Raw genomic sequence first — 25,827 nt, 5'->3', positions numbered from 1 at the left:
AGTACAGATCATGTAGTAGATGTGACCTGCAGTCCTATGTAACACCACAGATAACACAGTGATATCTCTGAGAACGGAGCATGTAGTAGATGTGACCTGCAGTCCTATGTAACACCACAGATAACACAGTGATATCTCTCTGAGTACAGATCATGTAGTAGATGTGTCCTGCAGTCCTATGTAACACCACAGATAACACAGTGATATCTCTCTGAGTACAGATCATGTAGTAGATGTGTCCTGCAGTCCTATGTAACACCACAGATAACACAGTGATATCTCTGAGTACAGATCATGTAGTAGATGTGTCCTGCAGTCCTATGTAACACCACAGATAACACAGTGATATCTCTATGAGTACAGATCATGTAGTAGATGTGTCCTGCAGTCCTATGTAACACCACAGATAACACAGTGATATCTCTGAGTACAGATCATGTAGTAGATGTGTCCTGCAGTCCTATGTAACACCACAGATAACACAGTGATATCTCTGAGTACAGATCATGTAGTAGATGTGTCCTGCAGTCCTATGTAACACCACAGATAACACAGTGATATCTCTGAGTACAGATCATGTAGTAGATGTGTCCTGCAGTCCTATGTAACACCACAGATAACACTGTGATATCTCTGAGTACAGATCATGTAGTGGATGTGTCCTGCAGTCCTATGTAACACCACAGATAACACAGTGATATCTCTGAGTACAGATCATGTAGTAGATGTGACCTGCAGTCCTATGTAACACCACAGATAACACAGTGATATCTCTGAGTACAGATCATGTAGTAGATGTGTCCTGCAGTCCTATGTAACACCACAGATAACACAGTGATATCTCTGAGTACAGATCATGTAGTAGATGTATCCTGCAGTCCTATGTAACACCACAGATAACACAGTGATATCTCTGAGTACAGATCATGTAGTAGATGTGACCTGCAGTCCTATGTAACACCACAGATAACACAGTGATATCTCTGAGTACAGATCATGTAGTAGATGTGTCCTGCAGTCCTATGTAACACCACAGATAACACAGTGATATCTCTCTGAGTACAGATCATGTAGTAGATGTGTCCTGCAGTCCTATGTAACACCACAGATAACACAGTGATATCTCTCTGAGTACAGAACATGTAGTAGATGTGTCCTGCAGTCCTATGTAACACCACAGATAACACAGTGATATCTCTGAGTACAGATCATGTAGTAGATGTGACCTGCAGTCCTATGTAACACCACAGATAACACAGTGACATCTCTCTGAGTACAGATCATGTAGATGTGACCTGCAGTCCTATGTAACACCACAGATAACACAGTGATATCTCTGAGTACAGATCATGTAGTAGATGTGTCCTGCAGTCCCATGTAACACCACAGATAACACAGTGATATCTCTGAGTACAGATCATGTAGTAGATGTGTCCTGCAGTCCTATGTAACACCACAGATAACACAGTGATATCTCTCTGAGTACAGAACATGTAGTAGATGTGACCTGCAGTCCTATGTAACACCACAGATAACACAGTGATATCTCTGAGTACAGATCATGTAGTAGATGTGTCCTGCAGTCCCATGTAACACCACAGATAACACAGTGATATCTCTGAGTACAGATCATGTAGTAGATGTGTCCTGCAGTCCTATGTAACACCACAGATAACACAGTGATATCTCTCTGAGTACAGATCATGTAGTAGATGTGACCTGCAGTCCTATGTAACACCACAGATAACACAGTGATATCTCTCTGAGTACAGATCATGTAGTAGATGTGACCTGCAGTCCTATGTAACAGATAACACAGTGATATATCTGAGTACAGATCATGTAGTAGATGTGTCCTGCAGTCCTATGTAACACCACAGATAACACAGTGATATCTCTGAGTACAGATCATGTAGTAGATGTGTCCTGCAGTCCTATGTAACACCACAGATAACACAGTGATATCTCTGAGTACAGATCATGTAGTAGATGTGTCCTGCAGTCCTATGTAACACCACAGATAACACAGTGATATCTCTCTGAGTACAGATCATGTAGTAGATGTGTCCTGCAGTCCTATGTAACACCACAGATAACACAGTGATATCTCTCTGAGTACAGATCATGTAGTAGATGTGACCTGCAGTCCTATGTAACACCACAGATAACACAGTGATATCTCTCTGAGTACAGATCATGTAGTAGATGCGTCCTGCAGTCCTATGTAACACCACAGATAACACAGTGATATCTCTCTGAGTACAGATCATGTAGTAGATGTGTCCTGCAGTCCTATGTAACACCACAGATAACACAGTGATATCTCTGAGTACAGATCATGTAGTAGATGTGACCTGCAGTCCTATGTAACACCACAGATAACACAGTGATATCTCTGAGTACAGATCATGTAGTAGATGTGCCCTGCAGTCCTATGTAACACCACAGATAACACAGTGATATCTCTCTGAGTACAGATCATGTAGTAGATGTGTCCTGCAGTCCTATGTAACACCACAGATAACACAGTGATATCTCTGAGTACAGATCATGTAGTAGATGTATCCTGCAGTCCTATGTAACACCACAGATAACACAGTGATATCTCTGAGTACAGATCATGTAGTAGATGTGACCTGCAGTCCTATGTAACACCACAGATAACACAGTGATATATCTCTGAGTACAGATCATGTAGTAGATGTGACCTGCAGTCCTATGTAACACCACAGATAACACAGTGATATCTCTGAGTACAGATCATGTAGTAGATGTGACCTGCAGTCCTATGTAACACCACAGATAACACAGTGATATCTCTCTGAGTACAGATCATGTAGTAGATGTGTCCTGCAGTCCTATGTAACACCACAGATAACACAGTGATATCTCTCTGAGTACAGATCATGTAGTAGATGTATCCTGCAGTCCTATGTAACACCACAGATAACACAGTGATATCTCTGAGTACAGATCATGTAGTAGATGTGACCTGCAGTCCTATGTAACACCACAGATAACACAGTGATATCTCCCTGAGTACAGATCATGTAGTACATGTGACCTGCAGTCCTATGTAACAGCACAGATAACACAGTGATATCTCTGAGTACAGATCATGTATTAGATGTGACCTGCAGTCCTATGTAACACCACAGATAACACAGTGATATCTCTGAGTACAGATCATGTAGTAGATGTGTCCTGCAGTCCTATGTAACACCACAGATAACACAGTGATATCTCTCTGAGTACTGATCAAGTATTAGATGTGTCCTGCAGTCCTATGTAACACCACAGATAACACAGTGATATCTCTGAGTACAGATCATGTAGTAGATGTGTCCTGCAGTCCTATGTAACACCACAGATAACACAGTGATATCTCTCTGAGTACAGATCATGTAGTAGATGTGTCCTGCAGTCCTATGTAACACCACAGATAACACAGTGATATCTCTCTGAGTACAGATCATGTAGTAGATGTGTCCTGCAGTCCTATGTAACACCACAGATAATACAGTGATATCTCTGAGTACTGATCATGTAGTAGATGTGTCCTGCAGTCCTATGTAACATGTTCCTGATATCACCCTAGAAATAACATTATACAGCTGCTCCCGAGCTCCTCCTAGTGGTAACAGGTGGTATGGCAGGATACAGGAGAAGCTCAGTGAATGTCCCTTTGCTGTTCTGCCAGAGACACAAATGTAACAAAGTCTCTATGAAAAATGTAAAAAAAAAAGCAGCAGAGAGACCACAGCGCGTGCAAGACATTGTGCAAAGCCTGGAAATGACAGCACAACATTACTGACACTGCCCCAGCAGGACACACTACAGGCTACTGCTCTCTGTTGTCAGCCATTTCATCCCGGGGAGAGGAGACTGTACAGGGGGGATACAATCTATTACTCTCTGTTATCAGCCATTCCATCCTGGGGAGAGGAGACTGTACAGGGGGATACAATCTATTACTCTCTGTTGTCAGCCATTTCATCCAGGGGAGAGGAGACTGTACAGGGGGGATACAATCTATTACTCTCTGTTATCAGCCATTCCATCCTGGGGAGAGGAGACTGTACAGGGGGATACAATCTATTACTCTCTGTTATCAGCCATTACATCCTGGGGAGAGGAGACTGTACAGGGGATACAATCTATTACTCTCTGTTATCAGCCATTACATCCTGGGGAGAGGAGACTGTACAGGGGATACAATCTATTACTCTCTGTTATCAGCCATTACATCCTGGGGACAGGAGACTGTACACGGGATACAATCTATTACTCTCTGTTATCAGCCATTACATCCTGGGGACAGGAGACTGTACAGGGGGATACAATCTATTACTCTCTGTTATCAGCCATTTCATCCTGGGGAGAGGAGACTGTACAGGAGGATACAATCTATTACTCTCTGTTATCAGCCATTTCATCCTGGGGAGAGGAGACTGTACAGGGGGGAGGATACAATCTATTACTCTCTGTTATCAGCCATTACACCCCGGGGAGAGGAGACTGTACAGGGGGGGGGATACAATCTATTACTCTCTGTTATCAGCCATTTCATCCTGGGGAGAGGAGACTGTACAGGGGGGATACAATCTATTACTCTCTGTTATCAGCCATTCCATCCTGGGGAGAGGAGACTGTACAGGGGGATACAATCTATTACTCTCTGCTATCAGCCATTACACCCCAAGAGAGGAGACTGTACAGGGGATACAATCTATTACTCTCTGTTATCAGCCATTACACCCCAAGAGAGGAGACTGTACAGGGGATACAATCTATTACTCTCTGTTATCAGCCATTCCATCCTGGGGAGAGGAGACTGTACAGGGGATACAATCTATTACTCTCTGTTATCAGCCATTACATCCTGGGGAGAGGAGACTGTACAGGGGATACAATCTATTACTCTCTGTTATCAGCCATTACATCCTGGGGACAGGAGACTGTACAGGGGATACAATCTATTACTCTCTGTTATCAGCCATTACATCCTGGGGAGAGGAGACTGTACAGGGGATACAATCTATTACTCTCTGTTATCAGCCATTACATCCTGGGGACAGGAGACTGTACAGGGGATACAATCTATTACTCTCTGTTATCAGCCATTACATCCTGGGGACAGGAGACTGTACAGGGGGATACAATCTATTACTCTCTGTTATCAGCCATTACATCCTGGGGAGAGGAGACTGTACAGGGGGATACAATCTATTACTCTCTGTTATCAGCCATTACACCCCGGGGAGAGGAGACTGTACAGGGGGGGGGATACAATCTATTACTCTCTGTTATCAGCCATTTCATCCTGGGGAGAGGAGACTGTACAGGAGGATACAATCTATTACTCTCTGTTATCAGCCATTTCATCCTGGGGAGAGGAGACTGTACAGGGGGGAGGATACAATCTATTACTCTCTGTTATCAGCCATTACACCCCGGGGAGAGGAGACTGTACAGGGGGGGGGGTACAATCTATTACTCTCTGTTATCAGCCATTTCATCCTGGGGAGAAGAGACTGTACAGGGGGATACAATCTATTGCTCTCTGTTGTCAGCCATTTCATCCAGGGGAGAGGAGACTGTACAGGGGGGATACAATCTATTACTCTCTGTTATCAGCCATTCCATCCTGGGGAGAGGAGACTGTACAGGGGGATACAATCTATTACTCTCTGCTATCAGCCATTACACCCCAAGAGAGGAGACTGTACAGGGGATACAATCTATTACTCTCTGTTATCAGCCATTACACCCCAAGAGAGGAGACTGTACAGGGGATACAATCTATTACTCTCTGTTATCAGCCATTCCATCCTGGGGAGAGGAGACTGTACAGGGGATACAATCTATTACTCTCTGTTATCAGCCATTACATCCTGGGGAGAGGAGACTGTACAGGGGATACAATCTATTACTCTCTGTTATCAGCCATTACATCCTGGGGACAGGAGACTGTACAGGGGATACAATCTATTACTCTCTGTTATCAGCCATTACATCCTGGGGAGAGGAGACTGTACAGGGGATACAATCTATTACTCTCTGTTATCAGCCATTACATCCTGGGGACAGGAGACTGTACAGGGGATACAATCTATTACTCTCTGTTATCAGCCATTACATCCTGGGGACAGGAGACTGTACAGGGGGATACAATCTATTACTCTCTGTTATCAGCCATTACATCCTGGGGAGAGGAGACTGTACAGGGGGATACAATCTATTACTCTCTGTTATCAGCCATTACACCCCGGGGAGAGGAGACTGTACAGGGGGGGGGGGATACAATCTATTACTCTCTGTTATCAGCCATTTCATCCTGGGGAGAGGAGACTGTACAGGAGGATACAATCTATTACTCTCTGTTATCAGCCATTTCATCCTGGGGAGAGGAGACTGTACAGGGGGGAGGATACAATCTATTACTCTCTGTTATCAGCCATTACACCCCGGGGAGAGGAGACTGTACAGGGGGGGGGATACAATCTATTACTCTCTGTTATCAGCCATTTCATCCTGGGGAGAGGAGACTGTACAGGGGGGATACAATCTATTACTCTCTGTTATCAGCCATTTCATCCTGGGGAGAGGAGACTGTACAGGGGGATACAATCTATTACTCTCTGTTATCAGCCATTACATCCTGGGGAGAGGAGACTGTACAGGGGGGATACAATCTATTACTCTCTGTTATCAGCCATTACATCCTGGGGAGAGGAGACTGTACAGGGGGGATACAATCTATTACTCTCTGTTATCAGCCATTACATCCTGGGGAGAGGTGACTGTACAGGGGGATACACTCTATTACTCTCTGTTATCAGCCATTACATCCTGGGGAGAGGAGACTGTACAGGGGGGATACAATCTATTATTCTCTGTTATCAGCCATTTCATCCTGGGGAGAGAAGACTGTACAGGAGGATACAATCTATTACTCTCTGTTATCAGCCATTTCATCCTGGGGAGAGGAGACTGTACAGGGGGGATACAATCTATTACTCTCTGTTATCAGCCATTTCATCCTGGGGAGAGGAGACTGTACAGGGGGATACAATCTATTACTCTCTGTTATCAGCCATTTCATCCTGGGGAGAGGAGACTGTACAGGGGGATACAATCTATTACTCTCTGTTATCAGCCATTACATCCTGGGGAGAGGAGACTGTACAGGGGGGATACACTCTATTACTCTCTGTTATCAGCCATTTCACCCTGGGGAGAGGAGACTGTACAGGGGGGATATAATCTATTACTCTCTGTTATCAGCCATTACATCCTGGGGAGAGGAGACTGTACAGGGGGGATATAATCTATTACTCTCTGTTATCAGCCATTTCACCCTGGGGAGAGGAGACTGTACAGGGGGATACAATCTATTACTCTCTGTTATCAGCCATTTCATCCTGGGGAGAGGAGACTGTACAGGGGGATACAATCTATTACTCTCTGTTATCAGCCATTTCATCCTGGGGAAAGGTGACTGTACAGGGGGGATACAATCTATTGCTCTCTGTTATCAGCCATTACATCCTGGGGAGAGGAGACTGTACAGGGGGGATACAGTCTATTACTCTCTGTTATCAGCCATTACACCCCGGGGAGAGGAGACTGTACAGGGGGGATACAATCTATTACTCTCTGTTATCAGCCATTTCATCCAGGGGAGAGGAGACTGTACAGGGGGATACAATCTATTACTCTCTGTTATCAGCCATTACACCCCGGGGAGAGGAGACTGTACAGGGGGATACAATCTATTACTCTCTGTTATCAGCCATTTCATCCTGGGGAGAGGAGACTGTACAGGGGGATACAATCTATTACTCTCTGTTATCAGCCATTTCATCTTGGGGAGAGGAGACTGTACAGGGGGATACAATCTATTACTCTCTGTTATCAGCCATTTCATCCGGGGTAGAGGAAACTGTACAGGGGGGATACAATCTATTACTCTCTGTTATCAGCCATTTCATCCTGGGGAGAGGAGACTGTACAGTGGATACAATCTATTACTCTCTGTTATCAGCCATTTCATCCCGGGGAGAGGAGACTGTACAGGGGGATACAATCTATTACTCTCTGTTATCAGCCATTTCATCCGGGGTAGAGGAGACTGTACAGGGGGATACACTCTATTACTCTCTGTTATCAGCCATTTCATCCTGGGGAGAGGAGACTGTACAGTGGATACAATCTATTACTCTCTGTTATCAGCCATTTCATCCCGGGGAGCGGAGACTGTACAGGGGGATACAATCTATTACTCTCTGTTATCAGCCATTCCATCCTGGGGAGAGGAGACTGTACAGGGGGATACAATCTATTACTCTCTGTTATCAGCCATTTCATCCTGGGGAGAGGAGACTGTACAGGGGGGATACAGTCTATTACTCTCTGTTATCAGCCATTTCATCCTGGGGAGAGGAGACTGTACAGGGCGATACAATCTATTACTCTCTGTTATCAGCCATTTCATCCTGGGGAAAGGTGACTGTACAGGGGGGATACAATCTATTACTCTCTGTTATCAGCCATATCACTATGTGCAGTATCCATATCACTATGTGCAGTATCAGGTACCTTATGGGTGGAGGTGGGGTGGTCCTTGCAGGTCTGGCGGGCAGGGGTGGGAGGCATCCAGGGACGGCCTTGTTCTCCATCTTGTGCCGTTTCTGCGGCAGGGGTGGAGCTTGCAGTTTTGGGACCTCCTCTTTGCTTCCATCGATCTCCAGGTATCCGGCAGCATCATCATAGAGGGGTGGGGGGGACGGGGTGTGCAGGAGGGGGCTTCCCGGGCTGTGGGGAGGTTCCTCCGATTCTGGTAAAGACACCGGTGAGATGGAATTGGGGGGACTGATGGAGAATTTAAGGGGGGGTCCGCGGCCAGTCCTAGGGGGGATGGGAGGAGCATAGAAAGTTCTAATGGGGTGTTCCGGATTGGGGGCTGGATCCAAAGTCGGACATGACGTCTGCTGCTCAGACACGGATTTAGGGAGAATATTGCGCTTTTTGGGGACAGGTCTGATCGCGGCGCCCTCCAGGGACTGGTCCTGGGACAGCGACTTCTGCAGAGACGCCAGGATGCGCTTCCGATGTCCCGGGAGGAGAATCCCGATTCTAGTCAGAGACTCGTCGCTGAGGTTCCGCACATCTGTTACAGTGTAGATGTGGTTCTTCTCAAAGAGGTCCGAGTACTGGTCCAACTTTATAGACTGCAGCCACTCAGATACAGGCAGAGAGGACACATCAGACATGGCGACCAATCACAGCATCACTGCTCCGTCCCGACACCTGCAACACAGAATAGAGTGACCAATGAGAGGGCGTGTCCTCACACTGCTGTGCTCTCTGCTCTCTGCAGTCAGTTTAAGGGATTGTCCCTGGAGAGATGTATAATCGTACCTTTACATATGTTGTTAGTAGCAGCAGGACTGTGATATATAAATTGGTATTCCAGGATTGCACTGCTGATGTGTCCTCACACTGCTGTGCTCTGTGCTCTCTGTGTTGAATTGCTCCTCTGCTCCAAGTAAAGTCGTTTGCAGGTTGGACACAACAGTTGTAGACTTTCAATTAAGGCTGTAAAGAAGAAAGCAGAGAGCACAGCAGTGTGAGGACAGATCCCAGAAACAACAAAAAGTATAGAAGAACAAGAAATACCAGCCTGAGACACGTTACCTGCGCTGACACATTGTGCCAAAATGTCACAGGCGATTTACCCCACAGAGGATTGGAAACAACTGTAACAACCCTTCAGCTGTGAGGAGGGATTACTGCCTATAATAAACCCTCCAGGATAAATTAAGGTGCCCGAAATAAACACCGATAAAAACTGCAGCGATAATAACATAAAATAATCCACCCTAATAATACCCAGAATGCACTGCTCCCACAGAGTCAATAAGTAACTTCCACAGAGGGAAAATCCTGGAGTCATCTCCTACAGGAACCAAAGAGGAAAGTACATATAATACCGCAGCTTCCCGGATCACAAGCCAAGACTACCAGATACTGATCATACACTGCAACAACCCACAGGGGGCAGTATAATAGTAGTTATATTCTTGTACATAGGGGGCAGTATTATAGTAGTTATATTCTTGTACATAGGGGGCAGTATTATAGTAGTTATATTCTTGTACATAGGGAGCGGTATTATAGTAGTTATATTCTTGTACATAGGGAGCGGTATTATAGTAGTTATATTCTTGTACATAGGGGGCAGTATTATAGTAGTTATATTCTTGTACATAGGGGGCAGTATTATAGTAGTTATATTCCAGTACATAGGGGGCAGTATAATAGTAGTTATATTCCTGTACATAGGGGGCAGTATTATAGTAGTTATATTCCTGTACATAGGGGGCAGTATTATAGTAGTTATATTCTTGTACATAGGGGGCAGTATTATAGTAGTTATATTCTTGTACATATGGGGCAGTATTATAGTAGTTATATTCCAGTACATAGGGGGCAGTATTATAGTAGTTATATTCTTGTACATAGGGAGCAGTATTATAGTAGTTATATTCTTGTACATAGGGGGCAGTATTATAGTAGTTATATTCTTGTACATAGGGGGCAGTATTATAGTAGTTATATTCCTGTACATAGGGGGCAGTATTATAGTAGTTATATTCTTGTACATAGGGGGCAGTATTATAGTAGTTATATTCCTGTACATAGAGGGCAGTAGTATAGTAGTTATATTCCTGTACATAGGGGGCAGTATTATAGTAGTTATATTCTTGTACATAGGGGGCAGTATTATAGTAGTTATATTCTTGTACATAGGGGGCAGTATTATAGTAGTTATATTCCTGTACATAGGGGGCAGTATTATAGTAGTTATACTCTTGTACATAGGGGGCAGGATTATAGTAGTTATATTCCTGTACATAGGGGGCAGTATTATAGTAGTTATATTCTTGTACATAGGGGCAGTATTATAGTAGTTATATTCCTGTACATAGGGGCAGTATTATAGTAGTTATATTCTTGTACATAGGGGGCAGTATTATAGTAGTTATATTCTTGTACATAGGGGGCAGTAGTATAGTAGTTATATTCCTGTACATAGGGGGCAGTATTATAGTAGTTATATTCTTGTACATAGGGGGCAGTATTATAGTAGTTATATTCTTGTACATAGGGGGCAGTAGTATAGTAGTTATATTCCTGTACATAGGGGGCAGTATTATAGTAGTTATATTCCTGTACATAGGGGGCAGTATTATAGTAGTTATATTCTTGTACATAGGGGGCAGTATTATAGTAGTTATATTCCTGTACATAGGGGGAAGTATTATAGTAGTTATATTCCTGTACATAGGAGCAGTATTATAGTAGTTATATTCTTGTACATAGGGGGCAGTATTATAGTAGTTATATTCCTGTACATAGGGGGCAGTATTATAGTAGTTATATTCTTGTACATAGGAGGCAGTATTATAGTAGTTATATTCTTGTACATAGGGGGCAGTATTACAGTAGTTATATTCTTGTACATAGGGGGCAGTATTACAGTAGTTATATTCTTGTACATAGGGGGCAGTATTACAGTAGTTATATTCTTGTACATAGGGGGCAGTATTACAGTAGTTATATTCTTGTACATAGGGGGCAGTATTACAGTAGTTATATTCCTGTACATAGGGGACAGTATTATAGTAGTTATATTCTTGTACATAGGGGGCAGTATTACAGTAGTTATATTCCTGTACATAGGGGGCAGTATTATAGTAGTTATATTCTTGTACATATGGGGCAGTATTATAGTAGTTATATTCTTGTACATATGGGGCAGTATTATAGTAGTTATATTCTTGTACATATGGGGCAGTATTATAGTAGTTATATTCTTGTACATATGGGGCAGTATTATAGTAGTTATATTCTTGTACATATGGGCAGTATTATAGTAGTTATATTCCTGTACATAGGGGGCAGTATTATAGTAGTTATATTCTTGTACATAGGGGGCAGTATTATAGTAGTTATATTCTTGTACATAGGGGGCAGTATTATAGTAGTTATATTCTTGTACATAGGAGGCAGTATTATAGTAGTTATATTCTTGTACATAGGGGGCAGTATTATAGTAGTTATATTCTTGTACATAGGGGGCAGTATTATAGTAGTTATATTCTTGTACATAGGGGGCAGTATTATAGTAGTTATATTCTTGTACATAGGGGGCAGTATTATAGTAGTTATATTCTTGTACATAGGGGGCAGTATTATAGTAGTTATATTCTTGTACATAGGGGGCAGTATTATAGTAGTTATATTCCTGTACATAGGGCAGTATTATAGTAGTTATATTCCTGTACATAGGGCAGTATTATAGTAGTTATATTTTTGTACATAGGGGGCAGTATTATAGTAGTTATATTCCTGTACATAGGGCAGTATTATAGTAGTTATATTCCTGTACATAGGGCAGTATTATAGTAGTTATATTCCTGTACATAGTGGGCAGTATTATAGTAGTTATTTTCTTGTACATAGGGGGCAGTATTATAGTAGTTATATTCCTGTACATAGGGGGCAGTATTATAGTAGTTATATTCCTGTACATAGGGGGCAGTATTATAGTAGTTATATTCTTGTACATAGGGGCAGTATTATAGTAGTTATATTCTTGTACATAGGGGGCAGTATTATAGTAGTTATATTCTTGTACATAGGGGGCAGTATTATAGTAGTTATATTCTTGTACATAGGGGGCAGTATTATAGTAGTTATATTCTTGTACATAGGGAGCAGTATTATAGTAGTTATATTCTTGTACATAGGGGGCAGTATTATAGTAGTTATATTCTTGTACATAGGGGGCAGTATTATAGTAGTTATATTCTTGTACATAGGGAGCAGTATTATAGTAGTTATATTCTTGTACATAGAGGGCAGTATTATAGTAGTTATATTCTTGTACATAGAGGGCAGTATTATAGTAGTTATATTCCTGTAAATAGAAGGAAGCATTATAGCAGTAAATTGGCATTTTTCCTGGCATGTTGTGGTATTTCTGTGTGCAGGGACCAGACTGGTGATATGGTTGCTGTAGATTCCTCTGGTCCTGGTCATCTGTGTCTTGCAGGGACAATTAGTGACAGAGTGGGATATTTATTAACCTAAGAATCTGATGTCTCCCCTTATGATACACTTGTATTCCCTGATGTATCCTGGGATCACGTGCATGATATCCATTCCAGAATTAGGACAAGGCGCAGAGCACAGGACAAAGGCTTCTGATGGAAGCCCCTGAGGCTCCTGTTATTACAGGAGTCACATGAGACTGCAGAGACTGCTGCCCTGTGTGCACATAGGGAGGAGGCAGTGACTGTAAGGACACATAGCTCTGCCAGGGAGCTGCAGACACAAAACGGAAGAATCGTCAAAACTATTTTAAGTTCCTTTCTTTTCACAAATGATACATTGTAACAAAACAGAATTTACTGTAAACTCCTGAGGTCTGTACCGGGTGACAACACGAGACTGTAACTAATCAGAGAATAAGATGGACACCTCGGCATGCTGGGACTTGTGCTTCCTTACACTGTCAGCAGGAGGCGATAAGGGAAAAGTCACAACACAAACTGATAAGAGAGAGCAAAATCCATGTGCAGAGCGAGGAGCCGCCCAGGAACCATCAACTAATCCCACATCAGCGTCCAAAGATCACAACAAGAACATAACACATAACAGGAGTAGTAGTACTGTGCTATCTTCTCATATACAGGATAGGAGTAGTAGTACTGTGCTGTGTCCTCATATATAGGATAGGAGTAGTAGTACTGTGCTATGTCCTCATATATAGGATAGGAGTAGTAGTACTGTGCTATGTCCTCATATACAGGATAGGAGTAGTAGTACTGTGCTATGTCCTCGTATACATGATAGGAATAGTAGTACTGTGCTATGTCCTCATATATAGGATAGGAGTAGTAGTACTGTGCTATGTCCTCATATATAGGAGGGAGAAGTCGTACCGGGCACTGTCCCATTTAAGCAAAATAGGAGGAGTAGTAGTACTGTGCACTGTCCATGTATACAGGATAGGAGTAGTAGTACTGTGCACTGTCCATGTATACAGGATAGGAGTAGTAGTACCGGGCACTGTCCATGTATACAGGATAGGAGTAGTAGTACTGTGCTGTGCCCATATATACAGGATAGGAGTAGTAGTACTGTGCACTGTCCATGTATACAGGATAGGAGTAGTAGTACTGTGCACTGTCCATGTATACAGGATAGGAGGAGTAGTACCGTGCACTGTCCATGTATACAGGATAGGAGTAGTAGTACTGTGCTGTGTCCATATATACAGGATAGGAGTAGTAGTACTGTGCTGTGTCCATATATACAGGATAGGAGTAGTAGTACTGTGCTGTGCCCATATATACAGGATAGGAGTAGTAGTACTGTGCTGTGCCCATATATACAGGATAGGAGTAGTAGTACTGTGCTGTGCCCATATATACAGGATAGGAGTAGTAGTACTGTGCTGTGCACATATATACAGGATAGGAGTAGTAGTACTGCGCTGTGCCCATATATACAGGATAGGAGTAGTAGTACTGTGCTGTGCCCATATATACAGGATAGGAGTAGTAGTACTGTGCTGTGTCCATATATACAGGATAGGAGTAGTAGTACTGTGCTGTGCCCATATATACAGGATAGGAGTAGTAGTACTGTGCTGTGTCCATATATACAGGATAGGAGTAGTAGTACTGTGCTGTGCCCATATATACAGGATAGGAGTAGTAGTGCTGTGCCCATATATACAGGATAGGAGTAGTAGTACTGTGCTGTGCCCATATATACAGGATAGGAGTAGTAGTACTGTGCCCATATATACAGGATAGGAGTAGTAGTACTGTGCTGTGTCCATATATACAGGATAGGAGTAGTAGTACTGTGCACTGTCCATGTATACAGGATAGGAGTAGTAGTACTGTGCTGTGCCCATATATACAGGATAGGAGTAGTAGTACTGTACTGTACCCATATATACAGGATAGGAGTAGTAGTACTGTGCTGTGCCCTTATATACAGGATAGGAGTAGTAGTACTGTGCTGTGCCCATATATACAGGATAGGAGTAGTAGTACTGTGCTGTGCCCATATATACAGGATAGGAGTAGTAGTACTGCGCTGTGCCCATATATACAGGATAGGAGTAGTAGTACTGTGCTGTGCCCATGTAAACAGGATAGGAGTAGTAGTACTGTGCTGTGCACATATATACAGGATAGGAGTAGTAGTACTGTGCTGTGTCCATATATACAGGATAGGAGTAGTAGTACTGTGCACTGTCCATGTATACAGGATAGGAGTAGTACATTGAAGCATATTGTTATAAGTGGGTCTAAAGTAAATAATAAAGCGACACCCAGTATAGTATCATTTATCAAACTAAAAGGAAAAGAAGGATGTCCACTATGGTTTCCAAAAATTATGTAAATTAAATATAAGTCACAACAATATATTAAAAACATTTAAAAAGCACAACTGAGTGCTAAACAGACCCCACTATCCCAGTGGTGGATGAATCCACTAGAGGTACATCAATAAATACAAATAGCATGGTAGCATACAATACTTAGGCTAAATTCACACTGCCGTGAGCCCGCCGCACCGTAGTACGGCGGGCACACGGCAGCGCGGGGAGAGGAGGAGGAGGTGAGCGCAGCTCACCCCCGCCCCTCTCCATAGAAACTAATGGCGCACGGCGCCGTAATACGGGGAAAGATAGGACAAGTCCTATCTTTCCCCGGGCTACGGAGCGGTACGGTGCCGCACGTGTGCTGCACCGTACCGCTCCCGTACAGGGCCGTGAGCCCATAGGAGTGTATGGGGGACGTATATCGGCCGTATATACGTCGGCCGTATATACGTCCCCCATACTGTAGTGTGAATGCAGCCTTAGACTATATCAGAGGTATTCAAACGTAAGGAAATGAAAGTGCTTAGGAGTGAAATACATGTGTCACCTCCAATAGAGTCATAGATACCTCAATATCTCACGTGTCCAGTTTAGGGATAGGGGGGCAGAGAGCAATCCCCAATCCCAATGGATGGATAAATACATTCATACAATATGAACAAAGAGGGAAGAACTTAAAATACTTTTCTATATACAGAGAGGGTCTGCTCTGGGGCCTGTATACAGAGAGCGCCTGCTCTGGAGCCTGTATACAGAGAGCGCCTGCTCTGGGGTCTGTATACAGAGAGGGTCTGCTCTGGGGCCTGTATACAGAGAGCGCCTGCTCTGGAGCCTGTATACAGAGAGCGCCTGCTCTGGAGTCTGTATACAGAGAGCGCCTGCTCTGGGGCCTGTATACAGAGAGCGCCTGCTCTGGGGCCTGTATACAGAGAGCGCCTGCTCTGGGGCCTGTATACAGAGAGCGCCTGCTCTGGGGTCTGTATACAGAGAGCGCCTGCTCTGGAGCCTGTATACAGAGAGCGCCTGCTCTGGGGCCTGTATACAGAGAGCGCCTGCTCTGGGGTCTGTATACAGAGAGCGCCTGCTCTGGGGCCTGTATACAGAGAGGGCCTGCTCTGAAGTCTGTATACAGAGAGCGCCTGCTCTGGGGTCTGTAAACAGAGAGCGCCTGCTCTGGGGCCTGTATACAGAGAGCGCCTGCTCTGGAGCCTGTATACAGAGAGCGCCTGCTCTGGAGCCTGTATACAGAGAGCGCCTGCTCTGGAGTCTGTATACAGAGAGCGCCTGCTCTGGGGTCTGTATACAGAGAGCGCCTGCTCTGGGGTCTGTATACAGAGAGGGCCTGCTCTGGGGTCTGTATACAGAGAGGGCCTGCTCTGGGGCCTGTATACAGAGAGCGCCTGCTCTGGGGCCTGTATACAGAGAGCGCCTGCTCTGGGGTCTGTATACAGAGAGCGCCTGCTCTGGAGCCTGTATACAGAGAGCGCCTGCTCTGGGGCCTGTATACAGAGAGGGCCTGCTCTGGGGTCTGTATACAGAGAGGGCCTGCTCTGGGGTCTATATACAGAGAGGGTCTGCTCTGGAGCCTGTATACAGAGAGCGCCTGCTCTGGAGCCTGTATACAGAGAGCGCCTGCTCTGGAGCCTGTATACAGAGAGGGCCTGCTCTGGGGTCTGTATACAGAGAGCGCCTGCTCTGGGGTCTGTATACAGAGAGCGCCTGCTCTGGAGCCTGTATACAGAGAGCGCCTGCTCTGGAGCCTGTATACAGAGAGCGCCTGCTCTGGAGCCTGTATACAGAGAGCGCCTGCTCTGGGGCCTGTATACAGAGAGCGCCTGCTCTGGGGCCTGTATACAGAGAGCGCCTGCTCTGGGGTCTGTATACAGAGAGCGCCTGCTCTGGGGTCTGTATACAGAGAGCGCCTGCTCTGGGGTCTGTATACAGAGAGCGCCTGCTCTGGGGTCTGTATACAGAGAGCGCCTGCTCTGGGGTCTGTATACAGAGAGCGCCTGCTTTGGAGCCTGTATACAGAGAGCGCCTGCTCTGGAGCCTGTATACAGAGAGCGCCTGCTCTGGGGCCTGTATACAGAGAGCGCCTGCTCTGGGGCCTGTATACAGTGAGCGCCTGCTCTGGGGTCTGTATATAGTAGAGGTCTGGTCTGGGGTCTGTATATAGTAGAGGTCTGGTCTGGGGTCTGTATATAGTAGAGCTCTGGTCTGGGGTCTGTATATAGTAGAGGTCTGGTCTGGGGTCTGTATATAGTAGAGGTCTGGTCTGGGGTCTGTATACACAGAGGGTCTGTATACAGAGAGAGTTTGGTCTGGGGGTTAAGAAATATAAATGGACAAGGGATATTATTGCTTGTTGGGTCCATAAACTCTCCTCCGTGGACCTTCATCATCTCATGGACTCGCCTGCACTATTTGGGGGTCTACCCCTCCCCTGGGGTCTGTACACAGGGTCCTTTGTTGTGATCACATGACTAAGGACACAATGTAACGGCTACAAAGTGATACAGAACTGTAATACATGGCGCTCATGGATGGGAATTTAGAATATTTTTCTCAGTGTTTTCTATTGTCACTTTCATACGACCTAATACAGAGGGAGCCCGTGTGCCGCTGTATGGTCGCTCCCCCGCCCGGGGCCACATCATTCCTCCTGGTGTAGTGCCGCCATCGCCTGCCTGTAATACCGCTCTGTCACAGCCGCCGCCGGCCCTGGAGTTTTCACTGTAGATTTGTCATATGTCACATACGAGCTGTAGACCGCGCACCACAGTCACACGTCCAACTAACAGCTCCGGCCCCGTTATGTACCAAAATAAATCCCAAAAGTAGCTAATGTTGGGTCTGTAGACAGAGAGTGGTCAGTATGCGAAGAAGCCCGCGGGGAGGGGGGTAGGTAGAGAAGGGTTCTGATCCGGGGTCCGTATACAGAGAGGGACTGATCCGGGGTCCGTATACAGAGAGGGACTGATCCGGGGTCCGTATACAGAGAGGGACTGATCCGGGGTCCGTATACAGAGAGGGACTGATCAGGGGTCCGTATACAGAGAGGGACTGATCAGGGGTCCGTATACAGAGAGGGACTGATCAGGGGTCCGTATACAGAGAGGGACTGATCCGGGGTCCGTATACAGAGAGGGACTGATCCGGGGTCCGTATACAGAGAGGGACTGATCCGGGGTCCGTATACAGAGAGGGACTGATCCGGGGTCCGTATACAGAGAGGGACTGATCCGGGGTCCGTATACAGAGAGGGACTGATCCGGGGTCCGTATACAGAGAGGGATTGATCTAGGGTCCGCATACAGAGAGGGACTGATCAGGGGTCCGCATACAGAGAGGGACTGATCCGGAGTCCGCATACAGAGAGGGACTGATCCGGGGTCCGTATACAGAGAGGGACTGATCAGGGGTCCGTATACAGAGAGGGACTGATCAGGGGTCCGTATACAGAGAGGGACTGATCAGGGGTCCGTATACAGAGAGGTTCTGGTCTGGGGTCCGTATACTGAGGAGTACAGGTCTGGGATCCGTATACTGAGGAGTACAGGTCTGGGGTCCGTATACTGAGGAGTACAGGTCTGGGGTCCGTATACTGAGGAGTACAGGTCTGGGGTCCGTATACTGAGGAGTACAGGTCTGGGGTCTGTATACTGAGGAGTACAGGTCTGGGGTCTGTATACTGAGGAGTACAGGTCTGGGGTCTGTATACTCAGGATTACAGGTCTGGGGTCCGTATACTGAGGAGTACAGGTCTGGGGTCTGTATACTGAGGAGTACAGGTCTGGGGTCTGTATACTCAGGAGTACAGGTCTGGGGTCCGTATACTGAGGAGTACAGGTCTGGGGTCCGTATACTGAGGAGTACAGGTCTGGGGTCCGTATACTCAGGAGTACAGGTCTGGGGTCCGTATACTCAGGAGTACAGGTCTGGGGTCCGTATACTCAGGAGTACAGGTCTGGGGTCCGTATACTCAGGAGTACAGGTCTGGGGTCCGTATACTCAGGAGTACAGGTCTGGGGTCCGTATACTCAGGAGTACAGGTCTGGGGTCCGTATACTCAGGAGTACAGGTCTGGGGTCCGTATACTCAGGAGTACAGGTCTGGGGTCCGTATACTGAGGAGTACAGGTCTGGGGTCTGTATACAGAGGAGTACAGGTCTGGGGGTCTGTATACAGAGGAGTACAGGTCTGGGGTCTGTATACAGAGGAGTACAGGTCTGGGGTATGTATACAGAGGAGTACAGGTCTGGGGTATGTATACAGAGGAGTACAGGTCTGGGGTCTGTATACAGAGGAGTACAGGTCTGGGGTATGTATACAGAGGAGTACAGGTCTGGGGTCTGTATACAGAGGAGTACAGGTCTGGGGTATGTATACAGAGGAGTACAGGTCTGGGGTCTGTATACAGAGGAGTACAGGTCTGGGGTCTGTATACTGAGGAGTACAGGTCTGGGGTCCGTATACAGAGGAGTACAGGTCTGGGGTCTGTATACTGAGGAGTACAGGTCTGGGGTCCGTGTACTGAGGAGTACAGGTCTGGGGGTCTGTATACTGAGGAGTACAGGTCTGGGGGTCCGTATACTGAGGAGTACAGGTCTGGGGGTCTGTATACTGAGGAGTACAGGTCTGGGGTCTGTGTACTGAGGAGTACAGGTCTGGGGTCCATGTACTGAGGAGTACAGGTCTGGGGTCCGTATACTGAGGAGTACAAGGTCTGGGGTCTGTGTACTGAGGAGTACAGGTCTGGGGTCTGTATACTGAGGAGTACAGGTCTTTGGTCTGTGTACTGAGGAGTACAGGTCTGGGGGTTTGTATACTGAGGAGTACAGGTCTGGGGTCCGTATACAGAGGAGTACAGGTCTGGGGTCCGTATACTGAGGAGTACAGGTCTGGGGTCTGTATACTGAGGAGTACAGGTCTGGGGTCTGTATACTGAGGAGTACAGGTCTGGGGTCTGTGTACTGAGGAGTACAGGTCTGGGGTCTGTATACTGAGGAGTACAGGTCTGGGGTCTGTTTACTGAGGAGTACAGGTCTGGGGGTTTGTATACTGAGGAGTACAGGTCTGGGGGTCTGTATACAGAGGAGTACAGGTCTGGGGTCTGTATACAGAGGAGTACAGGTCTGGGGTCTGTATACAGAGGAGTACAGGTCTGGGGTCTGTATACAGAGGAGTACAGGTCTGGGGTCTGTATACTGAGGAGTACAGGTCTGGGGTGGAGGCGGAGAGTCACCTCGGCCGCGGAGGGTAAGTTCATCTGAGTCACCAGCCTCAGAAATCTCAGGGTAACATCAGCTCAGATTAGGCACCAGGTCACACAAGGAATGGACATTACACAGAGGACTATACTGAAGCAGCAGGGTTACCAGCGCGTCCTGCAGCAGGGTTACCAGCGCGTCCTGCAGCAGGGTTACCAGCGCGTCCTGCAGCAGGGTTACCAGCGCGTCCTGCAGCAGGGTTACCAGCGCGTCCTGCAGCAGGGTTACCAGCGCGTCCTGCAGCAGGGTTACCACCGCGTCCTGCAGCAGGGTTACCACCGCGTCCTGCAGCAGGGTTACCACCGCGTCCTGCAGCAGGGTTACCAGCGCGTCCTGCAGCAGGGTTACCAGCGCGTCCTGCAGCAGGGTTACCAGCGCGTCCTGCAGCAGGGTTACCAGCGCGTCCTGCAGCAGGGTTAACAGCGCGTCCTGCAGCAGGGTTAACAGCGCGTCCTGCAGCAGGGTTACCAGCGCGTCCTGCAGCAGGGTTACCAGCGCGTCCTGCAGCAGGGTTACCAGCGCGTCCTGCAGCAGGGTTACCAGCGCGTCCTGCAGCAGGGTTACCAGCGCGTCCTGCAGCAGGGTTACCAGCGCGTCCTGCAGCAGGGTTACCAGCGCGTCCTGCAGCAGGGTTACCAGCGCGTCCTGCAGCAGGGTTACCAGCGCGTCCTGCAGCAGGGTTACCAGCGCGTCCTGCAGCAGGGTTACCAGCGCGTCCTGCAGCAGGGTTACCAGCGCGTCCTGCAGCAGGGTTACCAGCGCGTCCTGCAGCAGGGTTACCAGCGCGTCCTGCAGCAGGGTTACCAGCGCGTCCTGCAGCAGGGTTACCAGCGCGTCCTGCAGCAGGGTTACCAGCGCGTCCTGCAGCAGGGTTACCACCGCATCCTGCAGCAGGGTTACCAGCGCGTCCTGCAGCAGGGTTACCACCGCATCCTACAGCAGGGTTACCACCGCATCCTACAGCAGGGTTACCACCGCATCCTACAGCAGGGTTACCACCGCATCCTGCAGCAGGGTTACCACCGCATCCTACAGCAGCTGCTATTCCATCCGGGTTGCGGCTGCGGGCTGTGTAAGGGCTATGTGACCAAGTAGGAGAGTGATGGGGGTTACACCAGGTGACCCGGACTCCACAGTCACCAGAACTGAACCCAATCCAGGTGGTTTGGGATGAGCTGGAACCACAGGGCCAACAGCATCTCTGGGAACTCCTACAAGAACCATTTCAGGTGACTACCTCTTGTATCTCATCAAGAGAAGCCAAGAGTGTGCAGAGCAGTGACCACAGCACAAGAATAGAAGATTTTCAGTAGTTTCACAGGTTTTTGGTAAGTAGATAATTCCACATGTGATAATTCATAGTTTTGATGCCTTCAGTGCGAATCTACAATTTTTATAGTCATGAAAACACAGAAAACTCTTTGAATGAGAAGGTGAGTGCAAACTTTTGTTCTGTACTGTACATATTATTATACGTAAGTATTATACAAACGGCCCATACACACATACATATATATATATATATGTATATATATATATATATATATATATATATATATATATATATATATATATATATATATACACGCGGTACATACATGTATATATATATATATAATACACGCGGTACATACATGTATATATATATAATACACGTGGTACATACATGTATATATATATATAATACACGCGGTACATACATGTATATATATATAATACACGCGGCCCATACATGTATATATATATAATACACGCGGTACATACATGTATATATATATAATACACGTGGTACATACATGTATATATATATAATACACGCGGTACATACATGTATATATATATAATACACGCGGTACATACATGTATATATATATATAATACACGTGGTACATACATGTATATATATATATAATACACGCGGTACATACATGTATATATATATAATACACGCGGTACATACATGTATATATATATAATACACGTGGTACATACATGTATATATATATAATACACGTGGTACATACATGTATATATATATAATACACGTGGTACACACATGTATATATATATATATATATATATAATACACGTGGTACATACATGTATATATATATAATACACGCGGTACATACATGTATATATATATAATACACGTGGTACATACATGTATATATATATAATACACGTGGTACATACATGTATATATATATAATACACGTGGTACATACATGTATATATATATATATAATACACGTGGTACATACATGTATATATATATAATACACGTGGTACATACATGTATATATATATATATATATAATACACGTGGTACATACATGTATATATATATAATACACGTGGTACATACATGTATATATATATATATATATAATACACGTGGTACATACATGTATATATATATAATACACGTGGTACATACATGTATATATATATAATACACGCGGTACATACATGTATATATATATATATAATACACGCGGTACATACATGTATATATATATAATACACGTGGTACATACATGTATATATATATAATACACGCGGTACATACATGTATATATATATAATACACGCGGCCCATACATGTATATATATATAATACACGCGGTACATACATGTATATATATATAATACACGTGGTACATACATGTATATATATATGATACACGTGGTACATACATGTATATATATATAATACACGCGGTACATACATGTATATATATATAATACACGCGGTACATACATGTATATATATATATAATACACGTGGTACATACATGTATATATATATATAATACACGCGGTACATACATGTATATATATATATAATACACGCGGTACATACATGTATATATATATAATACACGTGGTACATACATGTATATATATATAATACACGTGGTACATACATGTATATATATATAATACACGTGGTACACACATGTATATATATATATATATATACATGTATGTACATATATATATATATATATATATATATATATATATATAATACACGTGGTACATACATGTATATATATATAATACACGCGGTACATACATGTATATATATATATAATACACGTGGTACATACATGTATATATATATAATACACGTGGTACATACATGTATATATATATAATACACGTGGTACATACATGTATATATATATATATAATACACGTGGTACATACATGTATATATATATAATACACGTGGTACATACATGTATATATATATATATATATAATACACGTGGTACATACATGTATATATATATAATACACGTGGTACATACATGTATATATATATAATACACGTGGTACATACATGTATATATATATATATAATACACGTGGTAGATACATGTATATATCTAATACACGTGGTACATACATGTATATATATATATATATATATAATACACATGGTACATACATGTATATATATATAATACACGTGGTACCTACATGTATATATATATAATACACGTGGTACATACATGTATATATATATATATATAAAATACACGCGGCCCATACATGTATATATATATATATATAATACACGTGGTAGATACATGTATATATCTAATACACGTGGTACATACATGTATATATATATATATATATAATACACGTGGTACATACATGTATATATATATAATACACGTGGTACATACATGTATATATATATATAATACACGCGGTACATACATGTATATATATATAATACACGTGGTACATACATGTATATATATATATAATACACGCGGTACATACATGTATATATATATATATATATATATATATAATACACGTGGTACATACATGTATATATATATAATACACGTGGTACATACATGTATATATATATAATACACGTGGTACATACATGTATATATATATATATATATAATACACGCGGCCCATACATGTATATATATATATATATAATACACGTGGTAGATACATGTATATATCTAATACACGTGGTACATACATGTATATATATATATATATATATAATACACGTGGTAGATGCATGTTTATATATAATACACGCAGCACATACATGTATATATATCTAATACACGTGGTACATACATGTATATATATATATCTAATACACGTGGTACATACATGTATATATATATATCTAATACACGTGGTACATACATGTATATATATATATATATATATCTAATACACGTGGTACATACATGTATATATATATCTAATACACGTGGTACATACATGTATATATATATATAATACACGTGGTACATACATGTATATATATCTAATACACGTGGTACATACATGTATATATATATCTAATACACGTGGTACATACATGTATATATATATCTCTAATACACGTGGTACATACATGTATATATATACAATACACGTGGTACATACATGTATATATATATATAATACACGTGGTAGATACATGTATATATCTAATACACGTGGTACATACATGTATATATATATATATCTAATACACGTGGTACATACATGTATATATATATATCTAATACACGTGGTACATACATGTTTATATATAATACACGCAGCACATACATGTATATATATCTAATACACGTGGTACATACATGTATATATATATATCTAATACACGTGGTACATACATGTATATATATATATCTAATACACGTGGTACATACATGTATATATATATATATATCTAATACACGTGGTACATACATGTATATATATATATATATAATACACGTGGTACATACATGTATATATATATATATATATATAATACACGTGGTACATACATGTTTGGCCACTAAACACCCGGCCCATTAACCCCTTCCTGCCCCTGGTGTGACACCTCGGACCCCTCTATTCTGCAGGAGCCGCCAAAGTTGTGACTAATTAAGAAAGAAAACGTGTGACTCCTCCGCCCTGTACAGCAGCAGTGGTGACCGCGGTGTCTGGGAGACTGCAGAGCATCGCATCCCCTGCAGCACATTACACTGTGACATCTGCCCGGATCTCACCCAGCGCTCAGGAAATGTG

The 25,827-nt window shown here is 43.8% G+C and overlaps 1 protein-coding gene across 6 annotated transcripts in view; it reads right to left on the bottom strand.

Annotated features, from left to right (window-relative positions):
- Positions 1-25,827, bottom strand: part of ARAP1 (ArfGAP with RhoGAP domain, ankyrin repeat and PH domain 1) — a 142,860-nt gene that overhangs the window by 101,437 nt on the left and 15,596 nt on the right. For 3 of the 6 annotated variants that reach the window (XM_072133782.1, XM_072133787.1, XM_072133783.1), the window contains exons 2-3: positions 9,424-9,600; positions 8,602-9,312 (exon numbers count right to left, since the gene is read on the bottom strand). In XM_072133782.1, the coding sequence (XP_071989883.1) occupies positions 8,602-9,275 (674 nt within the window). In that variant the 5' untranslated portion in view covers positions 9,276-9,312; positions 9,424-9,600. Of the gene's footprint in view, positions 1-8,601; positions 9,313-9,423; positions 9,601-9,699; positions 9,809-25,827 lie in introns of those variants that run through there. The other 3 variants (XM_072133784.1, XM_072133786.1, XM_072133785.1) reach the window with 2 other exon arrangements.

The sequence above is a fragment of the Engystomops pustulosus genome, chromosome 2, assembly GCF_040894005.1.
Source record: "Engystomops pustulosus chromosome 2, aEngPut4.maternal, whole genome shotgun sequence".
In the NCBI taxonomy this organism is placed as follows: Eukaryota; Metazoa; Chordata; class Amphibia; order Anura; family Leptodactylidae; genus Engystomops; species Engystomops pustulosus.
Note: the sequence above shows the minus strand (reverse complement) of the source record. Positions and strands in the feature narration are given on the sequence as shown.